The sequence below is a fragment of the Giraffa tippelskirchi genome, chromosome 12 (genome assembly GCF_054371585.1).
Source record: "Giraffa tippelskirchi isolate mGirTip1 chromosome 12, T2T-mGirTip1v1.2.pri, whole genome shotgun sequence".
Classification (NCBI taxonomy): Eukaryota; Metazoa; Chordata; class Mammalia; order Artiodactyla; family Giraffidae; genus Giraffa; species Giraffa tippelskirchi.
This window is the reverse complement of record NC_137286.1, coordinates 91,189,578-91,213,626: the sequence shown is the minus strand read 5'-3', so window position 1 is coordinate 91,213,626 and position 24,049 is coordinate 91,189,578. Positions and strand designations below refer to the sequence as shown.

The 24,049-nt window shown below is 40.1% G+C and overlaps 1 protein-coding gene across 1 annotated transcript in view; it reads right to left on the bottom strand.

The window, feature by feature from the left end:
- Nucleotides 1–24,049, bottom strand: part of LOC145528635 (uncharacterized) — a 576,677-nt gene that overhangs the window by 448,008 nt on the left and 104,620 nt on the right. Inside the window, exon 3 of the mRNA XM_081547288.1 lies at nucleotides 3,268–3,396. Within this exon, the coding sequence (XP_081403414.1) occupies nucleotides 3,268–3,396 (129 nt within the window). The remainder of the gene's footprint in view (nucleotides 1–3,267; nucleotides 3,397–24,049) is intronic.

Genomic DNA, 24,049 nt, shown 5'->3' with positions numbered 1-24,049 from the left:
TTCCTCATCTGCAAAGAGGGAATTTTAAAAAGTCTACTTCACAGTGGGACATAAAATAACACCTGTAAATCGCCCGGTATCTGTGCCTGCTGCTGGATCCTACTGGTCTGATTATAGAGTTGTTAACTTTTATTTAATAACAGGATACAGAGGAAATTGGAAGAGTTGTCAGGGTGAGGCCACAAAGTGTGGCTGCAAAGCGAAAGACATCTCAACTGATAAGACAGAGACTAAAGGAAGAACCAAAGACCACAGTAGGCACCACAGATAAATGAATCCCAAGACTGATATAACTAAATGAGGTGCTATTATGACAGCATTAACACTCATGGCTACATAGAAAATACAGAGTAAGAAATCTGCTGTGTGCACATACATTAAGAGATTAACTGGTGATGTTCCAGTTAAGGAATGGAATTTAGAAGGGGTTAGAGAGTCGGCCAGAGAAGAACCCTTAATGTGTAGCACTGTACATTCTCTGCATATCTGGGCAGGTTATAACCCTCACCAAGCCCTGGTAAGAACTGAATAAAGCTGGACCTGGCATGCTTTCAAAATATCTGAACCTCTATCTGGGCAAGAAAGGCCACACCACAACCACAGGAAAGAGGGTTCCACCTACCCAGAGTGGGCACTCAATAGTGGAACACCTGCCATAATGCTAAGTGCATGCAACCGCAAATAAAGTTTTGACTGACCAATTTTTTTCTGAGAATAAACACATTTACGATTAGGGTCCTAAAATGTTGACAGACTGGTGGGTGTGGAGAGAGTATATTTATTAATCAAGGTAATTAGCACTTGCACTCACAACAAATAAACCAGAATCTTAGAAGCTTAGCACAATAAAGGTTTAGTTGATAGTATTGGTAGGCTTCTTTCAACTCATTGCTGCACAGTCTCTAACATGTGGCTTCCAAGTTGCCACACCAAGGCAAGAGCACCATGGAGGAAATACACTGGCTCTTAACTGCTTCACCTCAGAAGATCCACCCACAGCCCATTGAGCCGAACTAATCACATAGCCCAGTCACATGGCCCATGACTAACTGCAAAGACGACTGGGAAATACAGGGGAGCAAGCAATGTAGTGAGCATTAACTATATTTGTGCACATAAAGCCAGTTCTTTCTCCCACTCTACTCCGTTTCTCCCCTCCAGAAGTAGTAGAGAAGTAAGTAGATAAACTATTTAAGCAAAGGGCCTGTTTTGAGGTGTGTTAATGGCAGCATGGAAAAAGAGATGGAAATCAGGTCATAGTGGTGAGGAAGACGGATCACTATTTATAGAAGGGATTTCAAAGTAGAATTCTCAATGACAAGATTCCTGTACCCAAATATCCACAACCAAAAAGCTCTGAAATGTTTCTGTGTTCCAAATGTGTAACCAAGGGGTGAAACCAGAGAGACCCCATTTGATATCACTTCAAAGGTCGTTCCCTTCCCCAAAATTCTGGGCTCTGAGAGTTGAAGGCTTTGGCCCTTGAAGAGTACATTCTTGTCAGAAGACAAACAGCAAGAGTCCCACTGAACTAACAGTTCTGATTACTGAAAGGCACTTTGGCTTCCGAGGGCCCAGCAGCACAAAGGAAGAGAGTAGTCAGCATATTGTCTTATTTTATCTCCATGGCATCTGCAATTACATCCTCTTTTTCATTCCTGATATTGGTAATTTGTGTTCTTTATTTCTTAATCAGTCTAGCTATGGGTCTATCGGTTTTCTTTTGTCTTTTCAAAAGTCAACTTTAATCTGTCTTTAAAGTGCATCTCTTGTAACCAGCATAGCTTCATTGATTGCTGCTATCTTAATTAGTTCCATCTTTTTACTGAATGGGGGTTTAATTTGCTCTATCTTTCTAAATTTCTAAGGTACCTTGTGCTAAGTCACTTCAGTCATGTCTGACTCTTTGCAACCCTATGGACTGTAGCCCACTAGGCTTCTCTGTCCAGGGGGATTCTCCAGACAAGAATACTGGAGTGGGTTGCCATTTCCTCCTCCAGGGGATCTTCCCAACCCAGGGATCGAACCAGGGTCTCTTACATCTCCTGCATTGGCAGGCAGGCTCTTTACAACTAGTGCCACCTAGGAAGTCCATATCCTAGATCATTAGTTTATCATTTTCTTCTTTTCTAATACAAGCCCTTATAGATATAAAATTTCCCCAAGTTATTATTAGAACAGCTGCTTTAAAATCTATGTCTGATAATTCTGAGTCATCTCAGGATTGATCTATATTGATTATATTTTCTCAATATAATAGAGAATCGGTCAAGAACTTTGTTTTTGCTCTTTGTGTGTCAAGTATGGATGGCTGGAGAAGGAAGTGGCACCCACTACAGTATTCTTGCCTGGAGAGTCCCATGGACAGAGGAGCCTGGCGGGCTATAGTCCAAGGGGTCACAAAGAGTCGGACACGACTGAGCGACTAAGCACACCACACCTTTGGATGGGATCCTGGGCACGGTGGGTGACTGCTCACGAGAACTCTGAGTTCTATTATACATCTCCCAAAGGGTATGATATTTTTGTTTTGGCAATATTGCCAAAAAAAACCCAGTATTCTTTTTCTTGGGCAATACCTCGTATCTTGAGTTTAGTTCACTGACCCTTTGCTGAGGTGCTTGTAGTCTGACACATACATTCACGGTTCAGGGATCAACCAGGAATTGGGGAAGTTTATACACAAAACTTGGGGCTCTCCTCTCTGGCTCTCTCCTTTTGGAAATTCCCCCCTCACTTTTCGATGTCTATAGATGCTCTCAACACTTTTCCCTAGTTCTTTAGGTCAGAAAACCTATGGACATTGTCCACAGCCAATTCTCAAGCTAAAAAAAAAAATGATAAAGGAAGGAATTCCTTGTTTTATCCTTTCATCAAATGCCAACCACCCTCCATAATCTCCTTGGACTAGTGTTCCAGGGCCTTCAGGTAGTTCTTTGCATTTTTCATATGAAGTCAGTCTGGTAGCAACTTAGCTATCCCTGGAGTCAAAATCAGTATGTATTTTAACAAACAATAATTAGGCATAAGACATTTAAGTGTGGGAATTAACTTCTTGTGTTAATTTTTTCACAAGAAGATTTAGAGGAATGAAAGAACACAAGACAGCTTGGAAGTGAAGAGTAAACACTTCTAAATGTGGAGAAGATACAGAAGGGGAGGCAGACAACATAATTTCTGCATCACCATTGATTCAATCAAATCTGACCAAAGGGATAGAGATTATTGGTTAACATGTCTGAGAAATCATGAGGCCATGCTCCATACCTTCTGGTTACCCAGATCCACTTTCCACTCTTCTCCACCTGCTCTCTGCCCTGGGGGCCGACCTGTTTGGACCACATCAAGGGCGCCCTTCCTTTCCAGCTTCCATTTGGATTCTGCCAGTGTGAGTACCTGCAAGAGATCAAAGCAAGGGACAAATGTGAGGTCAGGAAATTTTTTTCCCAAGATCTCTCTCTGGTAGGTTTCTGTGGCTTGACTGTATCACTCCACCAAAGGCCATAGTTTCTGCCAGGTGGCTTTCTCCAAAATCTCCAGGCTCTGATAAACACTCCCTCTGCTTGCCTCTTCAAACCTAGCATAGGTAACGGTGCCCCACTGCGGTACTGAGAGGTCCCTTGTCCCTTGGTGCTTTTTCTAAATCCAGCATACACTTTTGTAAACAGTCCTTTTATTAAACTCTTCCCAGCATGAATGCACCATCTGTTTCCTGCCAAGATCCTGACGAATAGAGCACTCCCAGAAAAAAATGACTTTAACAGGTCTTAGAAACAGACGATGGTAAAATACCAGCCTACACGTTGTCATACAGGGAAGGAGGCCTTCACTACATCTAAAATAAGTAACCCATAGATTTCGCTCGCATGCATTGTCTAATTTAATGCTAACAACACTCTGATTTCATAGGTATTGATATCATTTCCATTAAAAGTGAGAATACTGAGACGCTAAGGAAATGGGGTCACTGGGACTCCCTGATTTTCTTTAGACTACAATACCTATCATCTTCCCCCTACACCCTGACCCTTACTATTCAGATAACACACACACACCAGCAATGCTGAAATTCAGAGTTCTCTAATTTTGAGGGCAGGCAGGACATTTTTAAAGTCCTTGAAGTCCAGGGAAAGGAGGTGGACAAATAGCACATGACAATTTCAGCTAGTTTGGAGTTTATCGGTTTGTTAGTTTATTAGTCAGAGAATTCTCTTTCATTTATTTTAAAGAAATTTTATTTAAAAGAAATTATGGTTTAATATTGGAGTTGCAGTGTATACAGCACCCTTAAATATTTCTTAAACATTGTCCCATGGCTCCCCAAGAGTTCCCAAATTTCAGACTGTGAAAGTCATGATATAGACTAAGAGTTAGGAAAAACAGATTGAGAGCTCGGGCTCTGGGGACAGTCAGATCTGAGTTTCCAGTACAATTCTTGCTAGTAGCTGTGTCCTAGGCAAGTTGCTTAACTTTTCTGATCCTCAGTTTCCTCATCTGTAAAATGCAAGTAATAATTGTACCCACATCATAATGTTAATTAAATAAGCTAAAGCGCTGTGGTATTTAATACAGGGCCTGGCTCACTATAATCATTTAATAAAACACAGCTAATAATACCCAGATTCAAATTCACAATAAAGATTTATTTTTGCATAACATGGCATATAAATATTAAAGGGAAAAACAAACTTAGACACATACTAACACTCCCTAATTAGAAACTCAAAAAGAAATTTAAAAAATAAGCGTTAAGTGTATCCAGCATTGCTCCCACTTACATTTCAATAAAAAAAAAGAGAGAGAGAGATTCTAGAAGTTGCCGGACTTCTAAATAAGTCTGTCATTTCCTAAAGTAAATGCTACGTACCACTGGGTATAAAATGTAACAGAAAGCTGTGTGTTCAATTTATTTTATAGTTTCTTACTTATTGTTTTCCATTTCCTGTTTTAAAGCTATAAACTTCCCTTAAGCTTCAGCTATTAATAAAATTATTATTGTCATTGAATTACCTGACTTCATACTATAGAATCTGGACTGGAGGCTACTCCTTCCCACAGCAAACTGCAAACTGGGGCTGTGCAGTTGGCTCCATATTTTTTTCTTCTTTTATTATCCAATTGTACTTTTTTCTCTTATTATCTAATTGTCACGTGTATTTTATTTTTTAATTAATTTTTATTGGAATATAGTTGCTTTACAATGTGGTGTTAGTTTCTGCTATACAGCGAAGTGAATGCATTATACATATACACGCGCGCACAGTCACTCAGTTGGATCCAACTGTTTGTGATCCCACGGACAGTAGCCTGCCAAACTCCTCTGTCAAACTCCTCTGGATTTTTTAGGCAAGAATACTAGAGTGGGTTGCCATTTCCTCCTCCAGGGTATCTTCTTGACCCAGGGATTGAACCCGAGTCTCTTGCATCTCCCGCATTGGCAGGCGAATTCTTTACTACAGCATCACTTGGGAAGCCTCGATGCATATACAGGTACCCACTCTTTTTTACATTTCTTTCCCATTTAGGTCACCACAGAGCACTGTGTTCCCTGTGCTATGTATATACGTCAGTCCCAATCTCCTAACTCATCCCATTACTACTCCCTCCCTCTTGGTAATCATAAGCTTGTTTCCTACATCTGTGGCAGTCTGCTTGTGTATATGGTTACAACCTTGCCATTTGATGTAGGTGAGTTCTTTCTGTAGATAAAATTGTTCTAATGAGCAATTTTGGATGCAGACTTTGATCACGGGAGGCCTGTTAGATATTTGGGGAGATTGATTAACTTACCAGAAATGGGAATATTTTAATAAGTATTTGGTCATCTTCCACAGGAAGACCAGAAAGTCCTCCCTTATAAAGGCTTTTTAACCTTTTAAAGAAATATTTTATCCCAAAATTCCATTAAGCATTTAGGAGAGCCTCTAACCTGTCTTCTCTGTTTTGGTAAGGGCATGAGCAAGGCCAGGATTACTGAGCCTAACCTCCAAGCTCTGCCCAAGGAGAGTTTCAGAAAAACCTACCCTCAGTTGTTGGCTCTCAAGAGTCAAGGCACAAGCAAACCTTCCTGGGGGACATCATCTTGCAGAGTAGAGTTCAAAGCCAAAGACTTGTCTGTTCCACAGTTAGGACCCAGTTAATGTGTGAAAGAGTCGGACACAACTGAATGACTTTCACACATCACTCACGATGTCTCACACACTTTCATTGACATGATCACAAAATTAATATTTTAATCAAATATCTGGTTGGACCAAGTGGACCGTTTGGTGCACTCTCTTGGGATGGCCTCCTGGATCCATGAAATGAGTGGGTGTGGGGGGCTGCAGCAATGCAGAGATGGGTTGAATCTAGACATCTTCCTCTTGCACCTTGAGAGGCACAAAATGCCAGGCACAAGAATCATTCTGTCAACAAGAAAGACAGGGACTGCAGGGCTATAGAGGAGAAGGCAATGGCACCCCACTCCAGTACTCTTGCCTGGAAAATCCCATGGACAGAGGAGCCTGGTGGGTTGCCGTCTATGGGGTCGCACAGAGTCGGACACGACTGAAGCAACTTAGCAGCAGCAGCAGCAGGGCTATAGGGAAAATGCCCCCGCACAGAACTGGCAAGGGGATTACACTGGAACAATGCCAGTGGCCTTGGGAGCTATAAATGGGTCCTACCAGGAACAGACCCTTTACTCTGGAGTGAGCTCTGCCTATCAGGCAGTAGAGGCAAATGCTCAAAATATTATTAAAGTACTGAAATGGAAAATATATACATATATATATATATGGCTGGGTTTTTTGTTTGGTTGGTTTTCTGAGTTGGTTTTTTTCTTTCTTTCCTTTTTTTTCCCCTCCCCTTCTTCATAATCAATTTCTGTTCTGAAAAATCAGAAAGTAGGTACTTTTGTGTATTGGGGTATAGTGGGCAATGTGGCTTAAACCCTTCAATTCATCCATCCTAATCTAAACCCCCCACTTCTCTCCCCTTGGGTGCCCCAGACAAGCACAAATTTCTGATTTACGCAACGGCCTTTCAGACAGACAGCAAGATCCCACAACTCAAGATTCTGTACACTTGTGACTATTTATTTGTGACAATCATAAACAGGTATCATCTAAACCGCAATGACTTCTGGCATCCCCGAACTTGGACCAAATAAGTTTATACGTCTCTGGGGAAGAAAGTATTGGATTTCTAACTTAAAATGTTATAAGAACTCAGTGACTCTGAAGACAGATATTTAATCTCTCCTTGTGGTACAACTAACTGGCTGATTAGATAGACAAGACTCCTCACATTACTGATATAAAAGTTACTAAATTGTCTGTCTTCAGCTAAAAACGAAAAAAAAAAAGAATTTCAGTTTTCAGTAACCCAAAATAGCACATCACTGTGGCTACTATTATCTTAGGTATTTCAACCGTTAGTTAGGGTATCATTAAAAACTGGAAGCTACTGAACTCAGAGGTGCCGCCTCAGGCTCTGTGAACCATCAACATTTCTGCCAGGAAGTCTGGATATCATGCAAAGTAGCTGGAAAGCCGGCTACCTGTTGCAAGGTGGTGAGTCAATGGCATCACCCGCCTTCGCCCCACCCACCACAATCTGCATATCAGCAGATGGAATGAGCACAGTGCGAGCTGCCACTGCTGAAATGACTCCAAACGTCTCCATCATCAGACACGGCCCTGGCCCTGGCTGCCGGAAGGTGGTCAGGAGATGCCAGGTGGGACTGCTTCCATCCTGAGGCAGTCTCCTTCAGTTCTCCAAAAACAGGGGGCTCTTTCAGCTTCGGCTCTCATTTGCCTGGAAAACCACCACTGGACACTGGAAAAATCAAACCTTCGCAGCAATGATAAGAGCACTGAGAAGCAGCTGACTTCCTGAGTCTTGAAAGGAAAGGTCACTGGAAGATATTTTTTCTCACTGCTGTCTGTGTTTCCTTAGGCCCAGCTGTATTCAAAGCCAGTCTCTCCCCGTCTTAGGTACTCAGGCCTTTTAGTGACGGAGGGCAGGCAGCTGCAGAAAATGTGCGGCTATGGGAAAAGGATACGAAACCCTCAGGAAGGTGTGTAATATTTTTGTTGAATCAAATCATGATTTTGCAAGGGGAAAAAAGGACACACATAAAAGTCCGTTTAATGTTTGGCAAAAAAGAGAGAAAAAAAAAAAGAGCTTTCTGTGTTTAATGCAAACTCACTTCAAGGGAGCTGTAGATCAAATTACCAGCCTGTGACATGTGGACATGGGCTGGGCAGACTAACGGTAACTCAAATACCAGTGCTTCTGGATGGTTCCTGAGCCCATAAACTACACAGAAAATGATGCTAGTTGCTGAATTATTTTCAGCTGCAACAGCTGCTATAACAACTCAGAGAATTTTAATACGCATATACAGGCCTAGTGAGTAACCACTTCAAATATTCTGTGATGGGGAGTCTATCTTTCCTTTCAATCCTTTTAGCTGTGGGTAGTAGTAGAGTTGCTTTGAGGGATCCAGAAGAACAAGGGAGCATGTTCAAGGGGATGACACAAGGAGTAGAATTAGAACCAGAATTCTAAAAGTGGAGGATTCGCAGGAGGGAAAAATGTATTTTTTAACAATAAACATATACTCTTGCATTACTTTTATAATTTAGAAATATACAAACAGTTCATGAAGCTCAGTATCAAAAAACAAACAATCCAATCAAAAAATGGGCAGAATATCTAGATAGACATTTCCCCAAAGAAGACATACAGATGATCAAAAAGCACATGAAAAGATGCTCAACATCATTAACTAATAGAGAATTGCAAATCAAAATTACAATGAGGTATAATGTCATACCAATCAGAATGGTCATCATCAAAAAATCTACAAACAATAAATGCTGGAATGAGATGGAGAAAAGGGAATCCTCTTACATTGCTGCTGGGAATGTAAGTTGGTACAGCTACTATGGAAAACAGTATGGAGATTCCTTAGAAAACTAAAAACAGAATTAACATATGATCCAGTAATCCCACTCTTGAGAATATACAGACAAAACTATAATTCAAAGAGATCCATGCACCCCTATGTTCACAGCAGCACTGTTCACAATAACCAACACACGGAAACAACCTAAGTGTCCATCAACAGAGGAATGGACAAGAAGATACAACGTTTATATACAACGGAATATTACTCAGCCATCAGTCAGTAAAGTTCCGACTCTTTGCAACCCCATGACCGCAGCACACCAGGCCTCCCTGTCCATCACCAACTCCCAGAGTTTACTCAAACTAATGTCCATTGAGTCAGTGATGCCATCCAACCATCTCATCCTCTGTCATCCCCTTCTCCTCCCACCTTCAATCTTTCCCAGCATCAGGGTCTTTTCAAATGAGTCAGTTCTTCGCATCAGGTGGCCAAAGTATTAGAGTTTCACCTCCAGCATCAGTCCTTCCAATGAATATTCAGGACTGATTTCCTTAGGATGGACTGGTTGGATCTCCTTGCAGTCCAAGGGACTCTCCAGAGTCTTCTCCAACACTGCAGCTCAAAAGCATCAATTCTTCGGTGCTCAGCTTTCTTTATAGTACAACTCTCACATCCATACATGACTACTGAAAAAACCACAGCTTTGACTAGATGGACCTTTGTTGACAAAGTAATGTCTCTGCTTTTTAATATGCTATCTAGGTTGGTCATAACTTTTCTTCCAAGGAGCAAGCGTCTTTTAATTTCATGACTGCAGTCACCATATGCACTGATTTTGGAGCCCCAAAAGATAAAGTCGGTCACTGTTTCCACTGTTTCCCCATCTATTTCCCATGAAGTGAGGGGACCAGATGCCATAATCTAAGCTTTCTGAATGTTGAGTTTTATGCCAACTTTTTCACTCTCCTCTTTCACTTTCATCAAGAGGCTTTTTAGTTCCTCTTCACTTTCTGCCATAAGGGTGGTGTCATCTGCATATCTGAGGTTATTGATATTTCTTCCAGCAATCTTGATTCCAGCTTGTGCTTCATCCAGCCCAGCATTTCTCATGATGTACTCTGAATATAAGTTAAATAAGCAGGGTGACAATATACAGGCTTGACGTAACTCTTTCCTGATTTGGAAACAGTCTGTTCCATGTCCAGTTCTAACTGTTGCTTCCTGACCTGCATACAGGTTTCTCAGGAGGCATGTCAAGTGGTCTGGTATTCCCATCTCTTTCAGAATTTTCCACACTTTGTTGTGATCCACACAGTTAAAGGCTTTGGCATAGTCCATAAAGCAGAAGTAGATGTTTTTCTCGAATTCTCTTGCTTTTTCAATGATCCAACAGATGTTGGCAATTTGATCTCTGGTTCCTCTGCCTTTTCTAAAACCAGCTTGAACATCTGGAAGTTCACGGTTCATGTACTGTTGAAGCCTGGCTTGGAGAATTTTGAGCATTATTTTGCTAGTGTGTGAGGTGAGTGCAATTGTGCGGTAGTTTGAGCATTCTTTGGCATTGCCTTTCTTTGGGATTGGAACGAAAACTGACCTTTTCCAGTCTGTGGCCACTGCTGGCTTTTCCAAACTTGTTGGCATATTAAGTGCAGCACTTTCACAGCATCATCTTTTAGGATTTGAAAAAGCCCAACTGGAATTCCTTCACCTCCACTAGCTTTGTTCATAGTGATACTTTCTAAGGCCCTCTTGACTTCACACTCCAGGATGTCTGGCTCTAGGTGATTGATGATACCATCGTGATTATCTGGGTTGTGAAGATCTTTTTTGTATAGTTCTTCTGTGTATTCTTGCCACCTCTTCTTAATATCTTCTGCTTCTGTTAGGTCCCCACCATTTCTGTCCTTTATTGTGGCCATCTTTGCATGAAATATTCCCTTTGTATCTCTAATTTTCTTGAGAAAGAATAAAATAATGCCATTTGCAGTACCATGGATACAACTAGAAATTATCATACTAAGTGAAGTCAGTCAGAGAAAGACAAATATGATATCACTTATATGTGGAATCTAAAATATCACACAAATGAACCTATCTACAAAACAGAAACAGACTCATAGATGTAGCAAACAGACTTGTGGTTGTCTGAGGGGTCAGGAGGAGGGAGAGGGATGGACTTGGAGTTTTGAGTTGGTAGATACAAACTGTTACGTTTACAATGGATAAACAACAAGGCATAGCAAGGTTCGATCCCTGGGTCAGGAAGGTCCCCTGGAGAAGGAAATGGCAATTCACTCCAGTATTCTTACCTGGGAAATCCCATGGAGAGAGGAGCCTGGTGGGCTACAGTCCATGGGGTTGCAAAGAGCTGGACACGACTTAGCGACTAATCAATAACAACAATGTAGAGCACAAGGAACCATACATAATATCCTGTGACAAACCATAATGGGAAATAATATAACAAAGAATGTATGTGTCTAACTGAGTCACTTTGTTGTACATCAGATATTGGCACAACATTGTAAATCAACCGTAATTTTTTTTTAAAAAAGAATAAAAAAAAAAAAGAGAGAAAAAAAAATAAGGGAGTGAGGCCCCAGTTAATGAGATTTAAGATTAAAAAATACGTTTCCAGAAATGTCTAATTAATATAATTGTGTAGTAACGAATTAACCTAACTCAAGGAGAGATCTGGCTCTTGTCCCTTGGCTACTAGGAGGATCTGTAGGTCCTACCTACTATCTGTAGGTCCTACCTACTCTCTGTAGGTCTCTGGAGTGTTTTACCTGATAGGAAGATCTTTGTGGGGTATTTTCCCATTCAGGGGACTTTGGTCACTGAATTGTCTAACAATGTGACTGATTTATAATGGACGCTTTGGGAAATGTTGTATAAGTTCCCAGGTCCAAAGAAACTGGAGACTATAGGTATTAGCCTGAAACTCTAAGAGCCTGAAAGTCTGGAGACTAAATGTCAGTCACACAAGCAGTGTGTGAATAGTGCCTATAAAAAGTCTGGACACCAAAGGCTTCAGCGGGCTTCCTCAGTGGGCAATATTCTCCATATGTCACACACTGCGTCAAGAGCAGGTAACCGCATTATGAATCAATAGAGAAAAGGCAATTGGAAGTGTGACTTTGGGGCCCCTCCTAGACTCTTCCCTATATGTCTCGTCTGTTGGATGACATTAACATCTATCTCTCTCCTTTCAATAAGTTCTGTTGTAACCAAGCAGGACCCTATGGGGCTTTCCTGGAACAGACCTCTGCCCTGTATCCTCTGCCATCGCTCCTCTCTAAAGTACCTAGATAATAGTATCCAATACACGTTTCAGGAGTTGTTTTATAGATGTGAAAACCCCCCACCAAATGGAAGATGCTAACTACTTGATGACAATCAATAAGCACATAGTCCCCAGACCTCCTGAGCCTAAGGACTAATGTTAACCGCTGTTACCTCACCATCAACTAACTAGAGAATTGTACACAATCTGATTACATTCCTGTAATCCCCCCCTCCCTTACCTGGCCTTTACAAATGGTTTGCTAAAACCATCCGAGGAGTTCAAGGGTTTTGAGCATGAGCCACCTGTTCTCCTTGTATGGTGCCTTACAATAAAGCTGCATTTTCCTTTATCACCAATGTCAGTGTCAACAGACTGGCTTTCTGTATGTGGGTGAGGGGACTCGTGTTTGACTCAGTAACACTGTGATTCCTTCTAGAAAATTATCCAAACTGAGGGTGTCTTGAGGAATCCCCTGAACTTGTAGTTGGTGTCAGAAGTGAGGACAGTCTTATGGGGAGTCTTCCCCCAGACCATGCAGTTCAGCAAACTCCACTGTAAATATCCCGCATTACCCACCCCCTAAACCCTCAGAAAAATCTACTTCATGCCACAGTCTTATATTAGTTGTGTTTGGGGCAAATAAAGGAAAAGAGGTGATATGCAGTATGCAGGAAGGCCGTGCAAACGTAGGAATGCTCGTCATGAAGTAGGAGAGACCATGGAGCTAAGTGACAGCAAAGACATGGTTGTAGTACGAGTCCCCACGCTTCCATCCCCACAAAAACCCTCTTGGGAATACTGGGTGAGGTTCTGATCTTTCTATCACATGTAAGACTAGGACTCATGTCTTTTTACATCAAAGAGCAATCTCTCCAACCCTTTTTTTCCTCAGTCTTTTGCCCAAGGAAAGAGTGAGTAAATCAATAAATGTATGAAAAATGCAGTTTATTCTCAATGGCATGGACCGAGTTGGTCAGGGAGAACATATATAGCTAAAAAAAGTAATCCACAAAAGCCAAAATACACATTTTAATGGGGCCTCAAACTTCTCAAAGTTTTCTTAAGTTCCTACAATAGAGACAAACAGGCAGTAAAAATAACTATCCCTTCAGCCTGCCTTTGCCTGCCTTTGCCTTTGCCTATAAGAATTGCCAACAAACAGCAAAATTCCCCAAATGCCCTTTTGATCACCAAGAGCACGGAAAGAGTTTCACAGCCCATAAACAGGAGTCTCAGTCCCTGTTCCCCCAAAACACTTAAGATGAAAAGTTACAGAATAAAAAGCAGCACTGATGTTTCTATTCCCCTCTGTTACTGTCTCATGGAGTATTTGTCACAACCATCTTTGATTGTTGACTAGGGCCACAGGTGGTTGACCCTAGCTAGTATATCCCAGGGCTTCCCTGGTGACTATATTAGGAATATAATCAGAGTTGTTATTGTCTTTAAACACACTTGAGCAATGAGAGATTATCTGAACCATAAGCATCCATGTAATACCAAGCAGCAAGTTGTGGGCATTCTTTGGGTTTATGCTCTTAATTTTCTTGCCACTAATGGGCTCCTTGAACTTCGTGGGTCTTTCATTTCCCAGTGGAAAGCAAACCTTGCAAGGCTTGAGTTTAATTTGCTGCTACTGCTGCCTCCCATAGGCTGGATAGGATGCAAACAAATAAACAAAAAATACATTGGGTTCACTTTTCTTCTCCTCTACTGCTCAAGAGACAATTCAATCGAGGGAGATTCAATGGCAGAAAAAGAAAGGGGAGATTGAGGCAGTATTCTGAAACAAAATGGCCAGAGCCAGCATTGACAAACTTAGGACAAGCAATTTTGAGGCAGAAGCAGTGAAAAACTTCCAGAGAGAAGCCACAGAAAAGAGAGACTGACTGTCAGAGACTGTTGGATTGATATGTAAATTCGCACATATTTTCTGGAAGGCAATTTGTCCCTAAGAATCAAACTCCTCAAAACTGTGCTTATACTTTGATCCAATAACTCCAGTTCTAAAACTTTACCTGAGAGATAATCACATATATGTGCAAACATTTAGCTACAAAGTTATTTATCACAGAATAGTGGTGAAAACATAAGCAACCAAAATGTCCAACACTGGTGATTAATTATACACACAATAGAAATATAGTTTAATCATTAAACTTGTTGAGATAAAATGGAAAAGGTATTTACAACAATTAAGCAAAAAGAACTCACAAAATTGTGTAACAGGGTACTCCCACTTTTGTAAAAAGAGTGCTACATAGATATACATCAAAATTTAATAGTGATTATCCAAGTGGGGAGATTACCAGTAATTTTTATTTTCTGCTTTGTGCTTAATTGAGTTTTTAATTTTTATATGCATCAATTTTGCTGGTAGAAATAAAATTATTTTTTATAGAAAAAAAGTAGCCTTTGGAATAAACCAGAAGAGCTCATTGGACTTTTTTAAGATGGACGGTGCAGAGTGGCCAGTTTACTTCAAATTAGGATGGAATTTCTTATGAGAATGCACTGGATAACAAGGAGGCTTATAGCCAGTGGAAGTCACAGGAAACAGGTCCAGGACTATCTTGAGGAGCTCAGGGAGAGGCACATCCCAGTCTAGCCAAAGCAATTGGAAGGTCCCACGTTGCTATACGGGTGAGGTTACTCACCAAAAATAATTCAGTTAATTAAGATGCCTTTATATTCATCATAAATTACTTGGTTAATTAAGATCTTCATTAGAGGAATTACCATGAAAATATCTGACAAGCCTAGATTCATTCCTACCATAAAAATCAGGACTATTTACAAATTAGTAAAATAAAAGAAGCTTTCAATTACTAAGGTTCTCTTATGTGTGGGTGGCCAATTGCTCAGTCATGTCTGACTCTTTGAGATCCCATGGACCGTAGCCTGCCAGGCTCCTCTGTCCATGGAATTTTCCAAGCAAGAATACTGCAGTGGATTGCCATTTCTTCCTCCAGGGGATCTTCCCAGCTCAGGGACTGAACCCACATCTCCTGCATTGTAGGCGCATTTTTTACCCATGAGGCACCAGGAGAAATTCTTAATCAAACAAATAAATAATCAGCCTTGAAAATAAACTTGTAAACATAATGTAATGCATGAGTTTGCTGACTTTTTTGCCCCCATGGATGGTCCATAATGTTATTTAAGATTGAGAGTGATTTGAGTGGCCGAGGTCTACAGTTAGAAAGGAACACAGAGAAACAGACTTACGAACAGCAGGTCACTTTGGTACAATTCTGAAGTGGTTGGCAGCTGGCTGCTTTGTGCTTTAGGTTGTTTTTGTCTGTCTGTTTGTTTGTCTGTTTGTTTTTTCACACCAGCTCACCATGACTTTGGCCTGGACTCTGTGCTGACCCAACTCAAATCCTTCTGACTCAGCTCAGTCCCAGGTTTCTCTGGAAACCCTGGTCATCAGAATCACTGTGGTTAGAACACTTAGGGTGTGCTGAGAAAGAAGGGCATGGAAATCTAAGACAAGTAAAATGCCTGCTGCTTGCTTTACTATTTTTGTTTTGGTTTTTATCTTCTTTAAGCAAAGGCCTTCTACCCCTATATAAGTAGATGAAGCTTAAAGAGCCTGTTTAGTAACTCAGCCAAAGGTGACCACTCACATCACTTTTTACGTGCAAGGATTTTCAGGTGGGAGTGAGGGGTTGTGGGGAGGGAAAGGTACAGAAAGGAAGGAAAGAAAAGAAATGGAATAGTAATAGAGCCAAATCGATATCAACTCAAAGACTTCCAATGGTGACATAATATTATAATTAAAGTATCTGATTGTCTTTTACCTATAAAAACAAAAATCTCATATGGTTCAATCTAATAATTAAAAATAGCCACTGTTACTGCATGCTTACTGTACCCTAGCACTATACATAGTTTATACACAGTTTGCCCATTACAGCCTTTTATTGTTATTGCACTTCATTTGTAGTTCATAAATTAAAAAGGTCTGAACACTCAAAGTGTTTTTTAAGTCTAGAGCAAACTGACTCAGCAGCTAAAACTGACATAACCTAATGTGAGGCAGCTTATACTCTTCAACCTATTTGGTACACATTTCATTACAGAAATATTAATGCATTTCATGAAGGAATAGTTCCCCAGACCCTCTCAGGGTTCCATATAGCGAATGGTATGTTTACTTTGGGCTTCCCAGGTAGTGCGGTGGTAAAGAATCCACCTGCCAATGCAGGAGACTCAGGAGACGCAAGTTGGATCCTGGGTAGAGAAGATCCCCTGGAGGAAGAAATGGCAACCCATTCCAATATTCTTGTCTGGAAAATCCCATGGACAGAGGAGCCTGGTGGACCACAGTCCATAGCATCACAAAGAGTCAGACACAACCAAGCAACTGAGCATGCATGCACGTTTATCTTATTACTTCTGTAGAATATTAAATATCTTGAACTCTGAAACTCATCTGGTTCCAAGAATTTTATATTTTTTCTCCCTGTTTTATGGATAAGGAAACTGAGATCTATTTGTCTTCGTGCAGTTATCCTGGTATTTTATTTGAGGTCTTTGAGACTTTGCTTTTTTGTTTACTTTTTTCTCTACCCTATTTCAGTTCATATCAATATATGCACTAATGAGAATTTAGCAAGTTCTCCTACAGAAAAGTTTTTAAAGACATCTTTTTTCCCCCAAATGGAAAATGCTGACATTCTCAGGAATTTTTTGAACCCAACTGAACTTGTTTTTGATTCCCCCACCCTTCATCTTCAGATTACTCACTGTATTTAATGCTACCCTTCCTCAGTTCCACCCAAAGCTCACGTGGCGATGTTAAGGGCATTGATTAAGGACCCGTCAAGGAGTCTGAGTGGGCCTGAGATGCTGCTGAGCACTCTGACATGTGTGGTTAGAGTGTCTACATGAAGATTACCCACGCTGGGCTCCAGTGCTTCAATCGCAACCCCAGAATGAGTTCTTGGTCACTCTGTGGTCTAAACTCTGAGAAAGGCGAGTATTTTATCCTACACTGCATTTCATAAACAATGATTTGATACATTGAAGAAACCATAAATATTATTTATCTTACCGTAGGCCTCAGAATGTCCAAATACCACAGCTAATTAGGGCTCAATAATAGATTCAATAAGCCAAAGCCTGTTTTTCTGGTTGATCATAACAAGCAGAGCAATGGCCATTACTTTCTTTTTTTTTTTTTTAATTTATTTATTTTAGTTGGGAGCTAATTACTTTCTAATTTGTAAGTCCTGTGTTTGATGGTTCTAAGTGGGAAGGACGCAGCATCACTTGTCCTATAGGAGGCCTTGCCACCATCTAAAGTCAGCACTAAGCTACATCTGTTGCCATTTACAACACTTTTTCCATTTGTTGAAGCACATTATTTGTTATAACCATAAGAGTACATTTAAATACAGATGGAGCTTTTGGTAGAAAATAGAAACGCATTTTTTTTCCTTCCAACCAGCAAAAAGGAAAAAAAAAAGGATTTGGTTAAAAGAAACTAATGAGAATTTCTTGTTCAATTGTTCTTTGCCCAGCATCTGGGCCTGTGAAGAACTTAGCTGATATGCTGCATATAAAAATAGACACTTTAAAGTACTGGTAATACACACTAGTATATTTCACCATTTCAGAGTAGCCCACTTGAAATCTTTTACTCAAAGCCCACTAAACCAAGGTTATACAACCTCAGCACCATAGATTTTTGGGGGTAGATAATTCTTTGTTATGGGGGATGTCCTTGTGCATTGTAAGATGTTAGCAACATTCCTGGCTCCTACCCACTAAATGCAGTAGCATCTCCTTTCCAGTCACAATAACCAAAAATGTCTCCAGATTCTGGGGAGGCAAAATCGTCCCCAGCTGAGAACCTTGACATTCTTCCACTCCTTGCATGTGACACATCTTATTATTTCCAAGGACGTGAGTTTCTAACATTCAAAACCTTGCTCTAAAACAATTACATACAGATGTGTACACCCATAATTTTTTAATAAATAGGGCATTTGTTTTAAACTATAATATGTTATTTACACCATTCTAGTCTTACATTTTTTACTTAATTACATAGCTTGGAGATCACTACATATCATTGCATAAAGGGCCACCTAATTGTTTTTAATATTAGCTACAAATTATGATGTTATATTGTTAATTAATTACAAAGCTGCATTATAATATTAGCTGTGGACACGACTGAGCAACTTCACTTTCACTTTTCCCTTTCATGCCCTGGAGAAGGAAATGGCGATCCACTCCAGTGTTCTTGCCTGGAGAATCCCAAGGACCGGCGGAGCTTGGTGAGCTGCCATCTATGGGGTCGCACAGAGTCGGACACGACTAAAGTGACTTAGCAGCAGCAGCAGCAGTATTTCCTTGAATGGATGTGCCATAAGTTCTTCAAAATCCCCTAGCAAACAACAGTTAGTTTCTTTCTAATTTTCTGCTACTGAAACAATGCTTCATAAACTTGTGTGTAAACCACTAGACCACCCAGGCATTCTCCTCCCTTGAGGCCTTGACTCTGGCTGTTCCCCTCTGCCTAAAATGCCCCTCGCTGAGATATACACATGGCTAACTCCCTCACCTCCTGAATTCGTGAGGGTTGGCTAGACTGCAATTACAAACAAACCTCAAAATCTCAGTGGTTTAAACACATAAAATTCCTATGTAGACTGTTCATAAAGATGGCATTCTTTCAAGTGGTAGCCAAATAGTTGGGGCTGCTTCCATCTTAGGGCTCTGCTATCGTCATTTGCGGCTTCTGCAGTTGCCACAGCAGGGAAGAAAAGAGGGCATCATTTACCAACTCTCAAGTATTTCTGCCCAAATCATTCCCAAATACAGTCCATTGATCAAAACTAGTCCCAGGGCCCTGCTTAATTGCAGGGGGCTGGGAAACACAGGGAAGCACAATATTCTGTAATCACTAAATATCTCTGCTGGATCTCCTTCAAGTTGTTGCTCACAAGCCACCTCAATGAAGCCAACCTAAACCATACATTTGAAATTGCAACCCAAGAGTGGCCAATAATGCAGAATAGGAAGACCCAGAGGTTACCTCCTCCCATGGGCACACCAAAATTACAACCGTTTACAGAGAAACTATTGATGAAAAAAACCACAAGACTAGCAGCAAAGATCTTCAGCCTCCCCAGGACCCAACCCCATCAACCAGCTGCAGGCAGCCTCCACACAAGGCAGGGCCTGGCAACCAACCAAGTGGAGCATCATCCACACCTGCCAGACTGCCCACAGTAGGCAGCCTGCTACAACAGAAGGACCCATGCAGCCCACATGGAGTGGACCCCTAAAATATACAGCTCTGGTGATGAGAGAGGGGTCCACTGCTGGGACACAGAAGATATCTCCTACAAAGGCCACTTCTCCAAGGTCAGGAAACATAACCAACTTACCAAATACATAGAAATAGAAATAGCAAATTAGGCCAAATGAGAGGACAAAGGAATATGTTCCAAACAGAAGAACTAAGAGAAGTGGAGATAGGCAATCTATCTGAGTTCTAGATAATGAATGTAAATATGTTTAAAGAACCAAGGAGAGGAATGAACGAACAGAGTAGGAAGTCAGAATTTTTTAACAAGCAAAAAATATAAAGAACAAAACAGAGGTGAAGAATACAATAACTGAAATAAAAAATAAACTAGAAGGGATCAACAGTAGATTAGGTGATAAAGAGAAACAAATCAGCAAGCTTGAAGACTGAGTAGTAGAAATCACTGAAGCTGAACATAAAAAAGAATAAAAAGAAATGAAAACCATTTAAGAACCTCTGAGACAACATAAAGCATAATAACACTCTCATTTTAGGGGGCCCAGAAGGAGAAGTGAGAGAAAGTGGGAGAGAACATACTGGAGAACATAATAGCTGAAAACTTCTTTAACCTTGAAAAGGAAACAGATATCCAGGTCTGGGAAAGCATGGAGAGTTCCAAACAGGATCAACCCAAAGAGGATCATGCCAAGACATATTGTAATTAAAATGGCAAAAGTTAAAGATAAAGATAGAATATTAAAAGCAGCAAGGGGAAAACAACAAGGTACATACAAGGGAACTCCTATAAGGCTATCAGCTGATTTTTCAGCAGACACTCTGAAGGCCAGAAGGAAATGGCACAATATATTTAAAGTGATGAAAGGGAAGAGTGGGAATGACATATACACACTGCTATACACATACTATACACACTGCTATACACATACTATACACACTGCTATAGTAAAATAGGTAAGTAATAAGAACCTATTGGATAGCATAGGGAACTCAATACTCTGTAATGACCTATACAGGAATAGAATCTAAAAAAGAGTGGATATATGTGTATGTATAACTGAATTAACACAACATTGTAAATCAACTATACTCCAAAAAATTAATTTAAAATAAATAAATAAAGTGATGAAAAAGAAAAACCTACAACCAAGAATACTCTTCCCAGCAAGGCTTTCACTCAGATTTAATGCAAAGAACAAAAGTTTTACAGACAAGTAAAAGCTGAAAGAGTTCAGCACCACCAAACCAGTTTTACAAGAAATGTTAAAGGGACTTGTCTAAGTGAAAAAGAAAAGGACACAACTAGAAACACGAATATTATAAAAGGAAAAATTTCACTGGTAAAGACAAACACACAATAAAGGTAGTGAAACAACTACGTATAAAGCTAGTAGGAAGGTTGAAAGGCAACAGGAATAAAATCATCTATATCTACAGTAGTTAGTTAAGAGATACATAAAACAAAAAGATGTAAAATATGATGTCAAAAACAGTTAAAATGGGAGGAGGGGAGTAAAAAAGCAGGTAGTTAAAATGCATTTGAACTTAAGAGATCAGCAACTTAAAATAATCACATATATATAGATTGATATATATAAACCCCATGGTAACCACAGACCAAAAACCTATAATAAATACACACACAAAAAAAGAGAAATGAATCCAAACATAGCACTAAAGATAGTCATCAAATCACAAGGGATGACACTGAAAGAAGAAGAAACGAGAAAGAACTACACAAAACAACCCAAAAACAACTTAAAAAATGATAACAGTACACATCTATCAATAATCATTTTAAATGTAAATGGACTAAATGCTCCAGTCAAAAGACACAGAGCAGCTGAATGGATACAAAAGACTTACACACATGCTGCCTATATATGTATACATATATATAAAGAATGAAATTTTTACTCAGCAACAGGAAAAAATGAAATCTTGCTATGTGTTGGACTAGAGGATATTATGGACTAGAGGATATTACATTAAGTGAAATAAGTCAGACATAGAAAGACAAATATTGTATGATTTTACTTACATGTGGAACCTAAGAATATAAAACAAATGAACAAACTTAACAGAACAGAAACAGACTCAAGAGAAAAAAACAGGTGGATGTCAGAGGGCAGGAGGTCAGGAGAAGGAAAGAAATAGGCGAAAGACATGAAGAGGCACAAACTTCCAGTTGAAAAATAAATGAGTCATGGGTATGAAATGTACAGTGTGAGGAAAAAGTCAATAACTATATAATAGCTTTGTGTGGTAACATATTGCAATTAGACTTGCAGTGAGCAATTTGAAATATATTGAAATATCAAATTGCTATGTTGTATAACAGGAACTAACACAGTGTCATAGGTCAATTATACTTCAAAAACAACAAACTCATATAAAAAGACATTAGATATGCGGTTATCAGTTTGCTATGATCCACAGAGTCAAAGGCTTTAGGGTCATCAGTGAAGCTGAGGTAGATGTTTGCAGGTGTTGGTGGGAGGGAAACTGGATGAAGGCAATCAAAAGGCACAAACTTCCAGTTATAAGATAAATAAGTACTAGGGATGTAATGTACAACATGATAAATATAATTAACACTGCTATTTGATATATATATGGATATATATATACATGCTCGATGATCTATGGATGATATATCAGTTCAGTTCAGTCACTCAGTCATGTCTGACTCCTTGTGACCCCATGGACCGAAGCACGCCAGGCCTCCTTGTCCATTACCAACTCCCGAAGCTTACTCAAACTCATGTCCATTAAGTCGGTGATGCCATCCAACCATCTCATCCTCTGTCGTCCCCTTCTCCTGCCTTCAATCTTTCCCAGCATCAGGGTCTTTTCCAATGAGTCAGTTCCTCGCATCAGGCGGCCAAACTATTAGAGCTTCAGCTTCAGCATCAGTCCTTCCAATGAATATTCAGGACTGATTTCCTTTAGGATTGACTGGTTGGATCTCCTTGCTGTCCAAGGGACTCTCAAGAGTCTTCTCCAACACCACAGTTCAAAAGCATCAATTCTTTGGTGCTCAGCTTTCTTTATAGTCCAACTCTCACATCCATACATGACTACTGGAAAAATCATAGCTTTGACTAGATGGACCTTTGTTGGCAAAGTAATGAATGTCTCTGCTTTTTAATATGCTGTCTAGGTTAGTCATAACTTTCCTTCCAAGGAGCAAGTATCTTTTAATTTCATGGCTGCAGTCACCATATGCACTGATTTTGGAGCCCAAAAAGATAGTCTGTCACTGTTTCCCCATCTATTTGCCATTAAGTGATGGGACCAGATGCCATAATCTTAGTTTTCTGAATGTTAAGTTTTAAGCTAACTTTTTCACTCTCCTCTTTCACTTTCATCAATAGGCTCTTTAGTTCTTCGCTTTCTGTCATAAAGGTGGTATCATCTGCATATCTGACGTTATTGATATTTCTCCTGGAAATCTTGATTCCAGCTTGTGCTTCATCCAGCCCAGCATTTCTCATGATGTACTCTGAATATAAGTTAAATAAGCAGGATGACAATATACAGACTTGACATAACCCTTTCCCGATTTAGAACCAGTCTATTGTTCCATGTCCAGTTCTAACTGTTGCTTCCTGACCTGCATACAGATTTCTCAGGAGGCATGTCAGGTGGTCTGGTATGCCCCTCTCTTTCAGAATTTTCCATAGTTTGTTGTGGTCCACACAGTCAAAGGCTTTGGCATAGTCAATAAAGCAGAAGTAGATGTTTTTCTGGAACTCTCTTGCTTTTTTGATGATCCAACAAATGTTGGCAATTTGATCTCTCGTTCCTCTGCCTTTTCTAAATCCAGTTTGAACATCTGGAAGTTCACAGTTCATGTACTGTTGAAGCCTGGCTTGGAGAATTTTGAGCATTACTTTACTAGTGTGTGACGTGAGTACAATTGTGCGGTAGTCTGAACATTCTTTGGCATCGCCTTTCTTTGGGATTGGAATGAAAACTGACCTTTTCCAGTCTGTGGCCACTGCAAAGTTTTCCAAATTTGCTGGCATGTTAAGTGCAGCACTTTCACAGCATCATCTTTGAGGATTTGAAATAGCTCAACTGGAATTCCATCACCTCCACTAGCTTTGTTCGTAGTGATGCTTCCTAAAGCCCACTTGACTTCGCATTCCAGGATGTCTAGCTCTAGGTGAGTGATCATACCATCATGATTATCTGGGTCATGAAGATCTTTTTTGTACGGTTCTTCTGTGTATTCTTGCCACCTCTTCTTAATATCTTCTGCTTCTGTTAGGTCCCTACCATCTCTGTCCTTTATTGTGCCCATCTTTGCATGAAATGTTCCCTTGGTATCTCTAATTTTCTTAAAGAAATCTCTAGCCTTTCCCATTCTATTGTTTTCCCCTGTTTCTTTGCACTGATCACTGAGGAAGGCTTTCTTATCTCTCCTTGCTATTCTTATATGCTGATATATATATACATATATATATATATATAAATTCTCTATGATATACACAATGGAAACAGTGACAGACTGTTTTCTTGGGCTCCAAAATCACTGCAGATAGTGACTGCAGCCATGAAATCAAAAGAT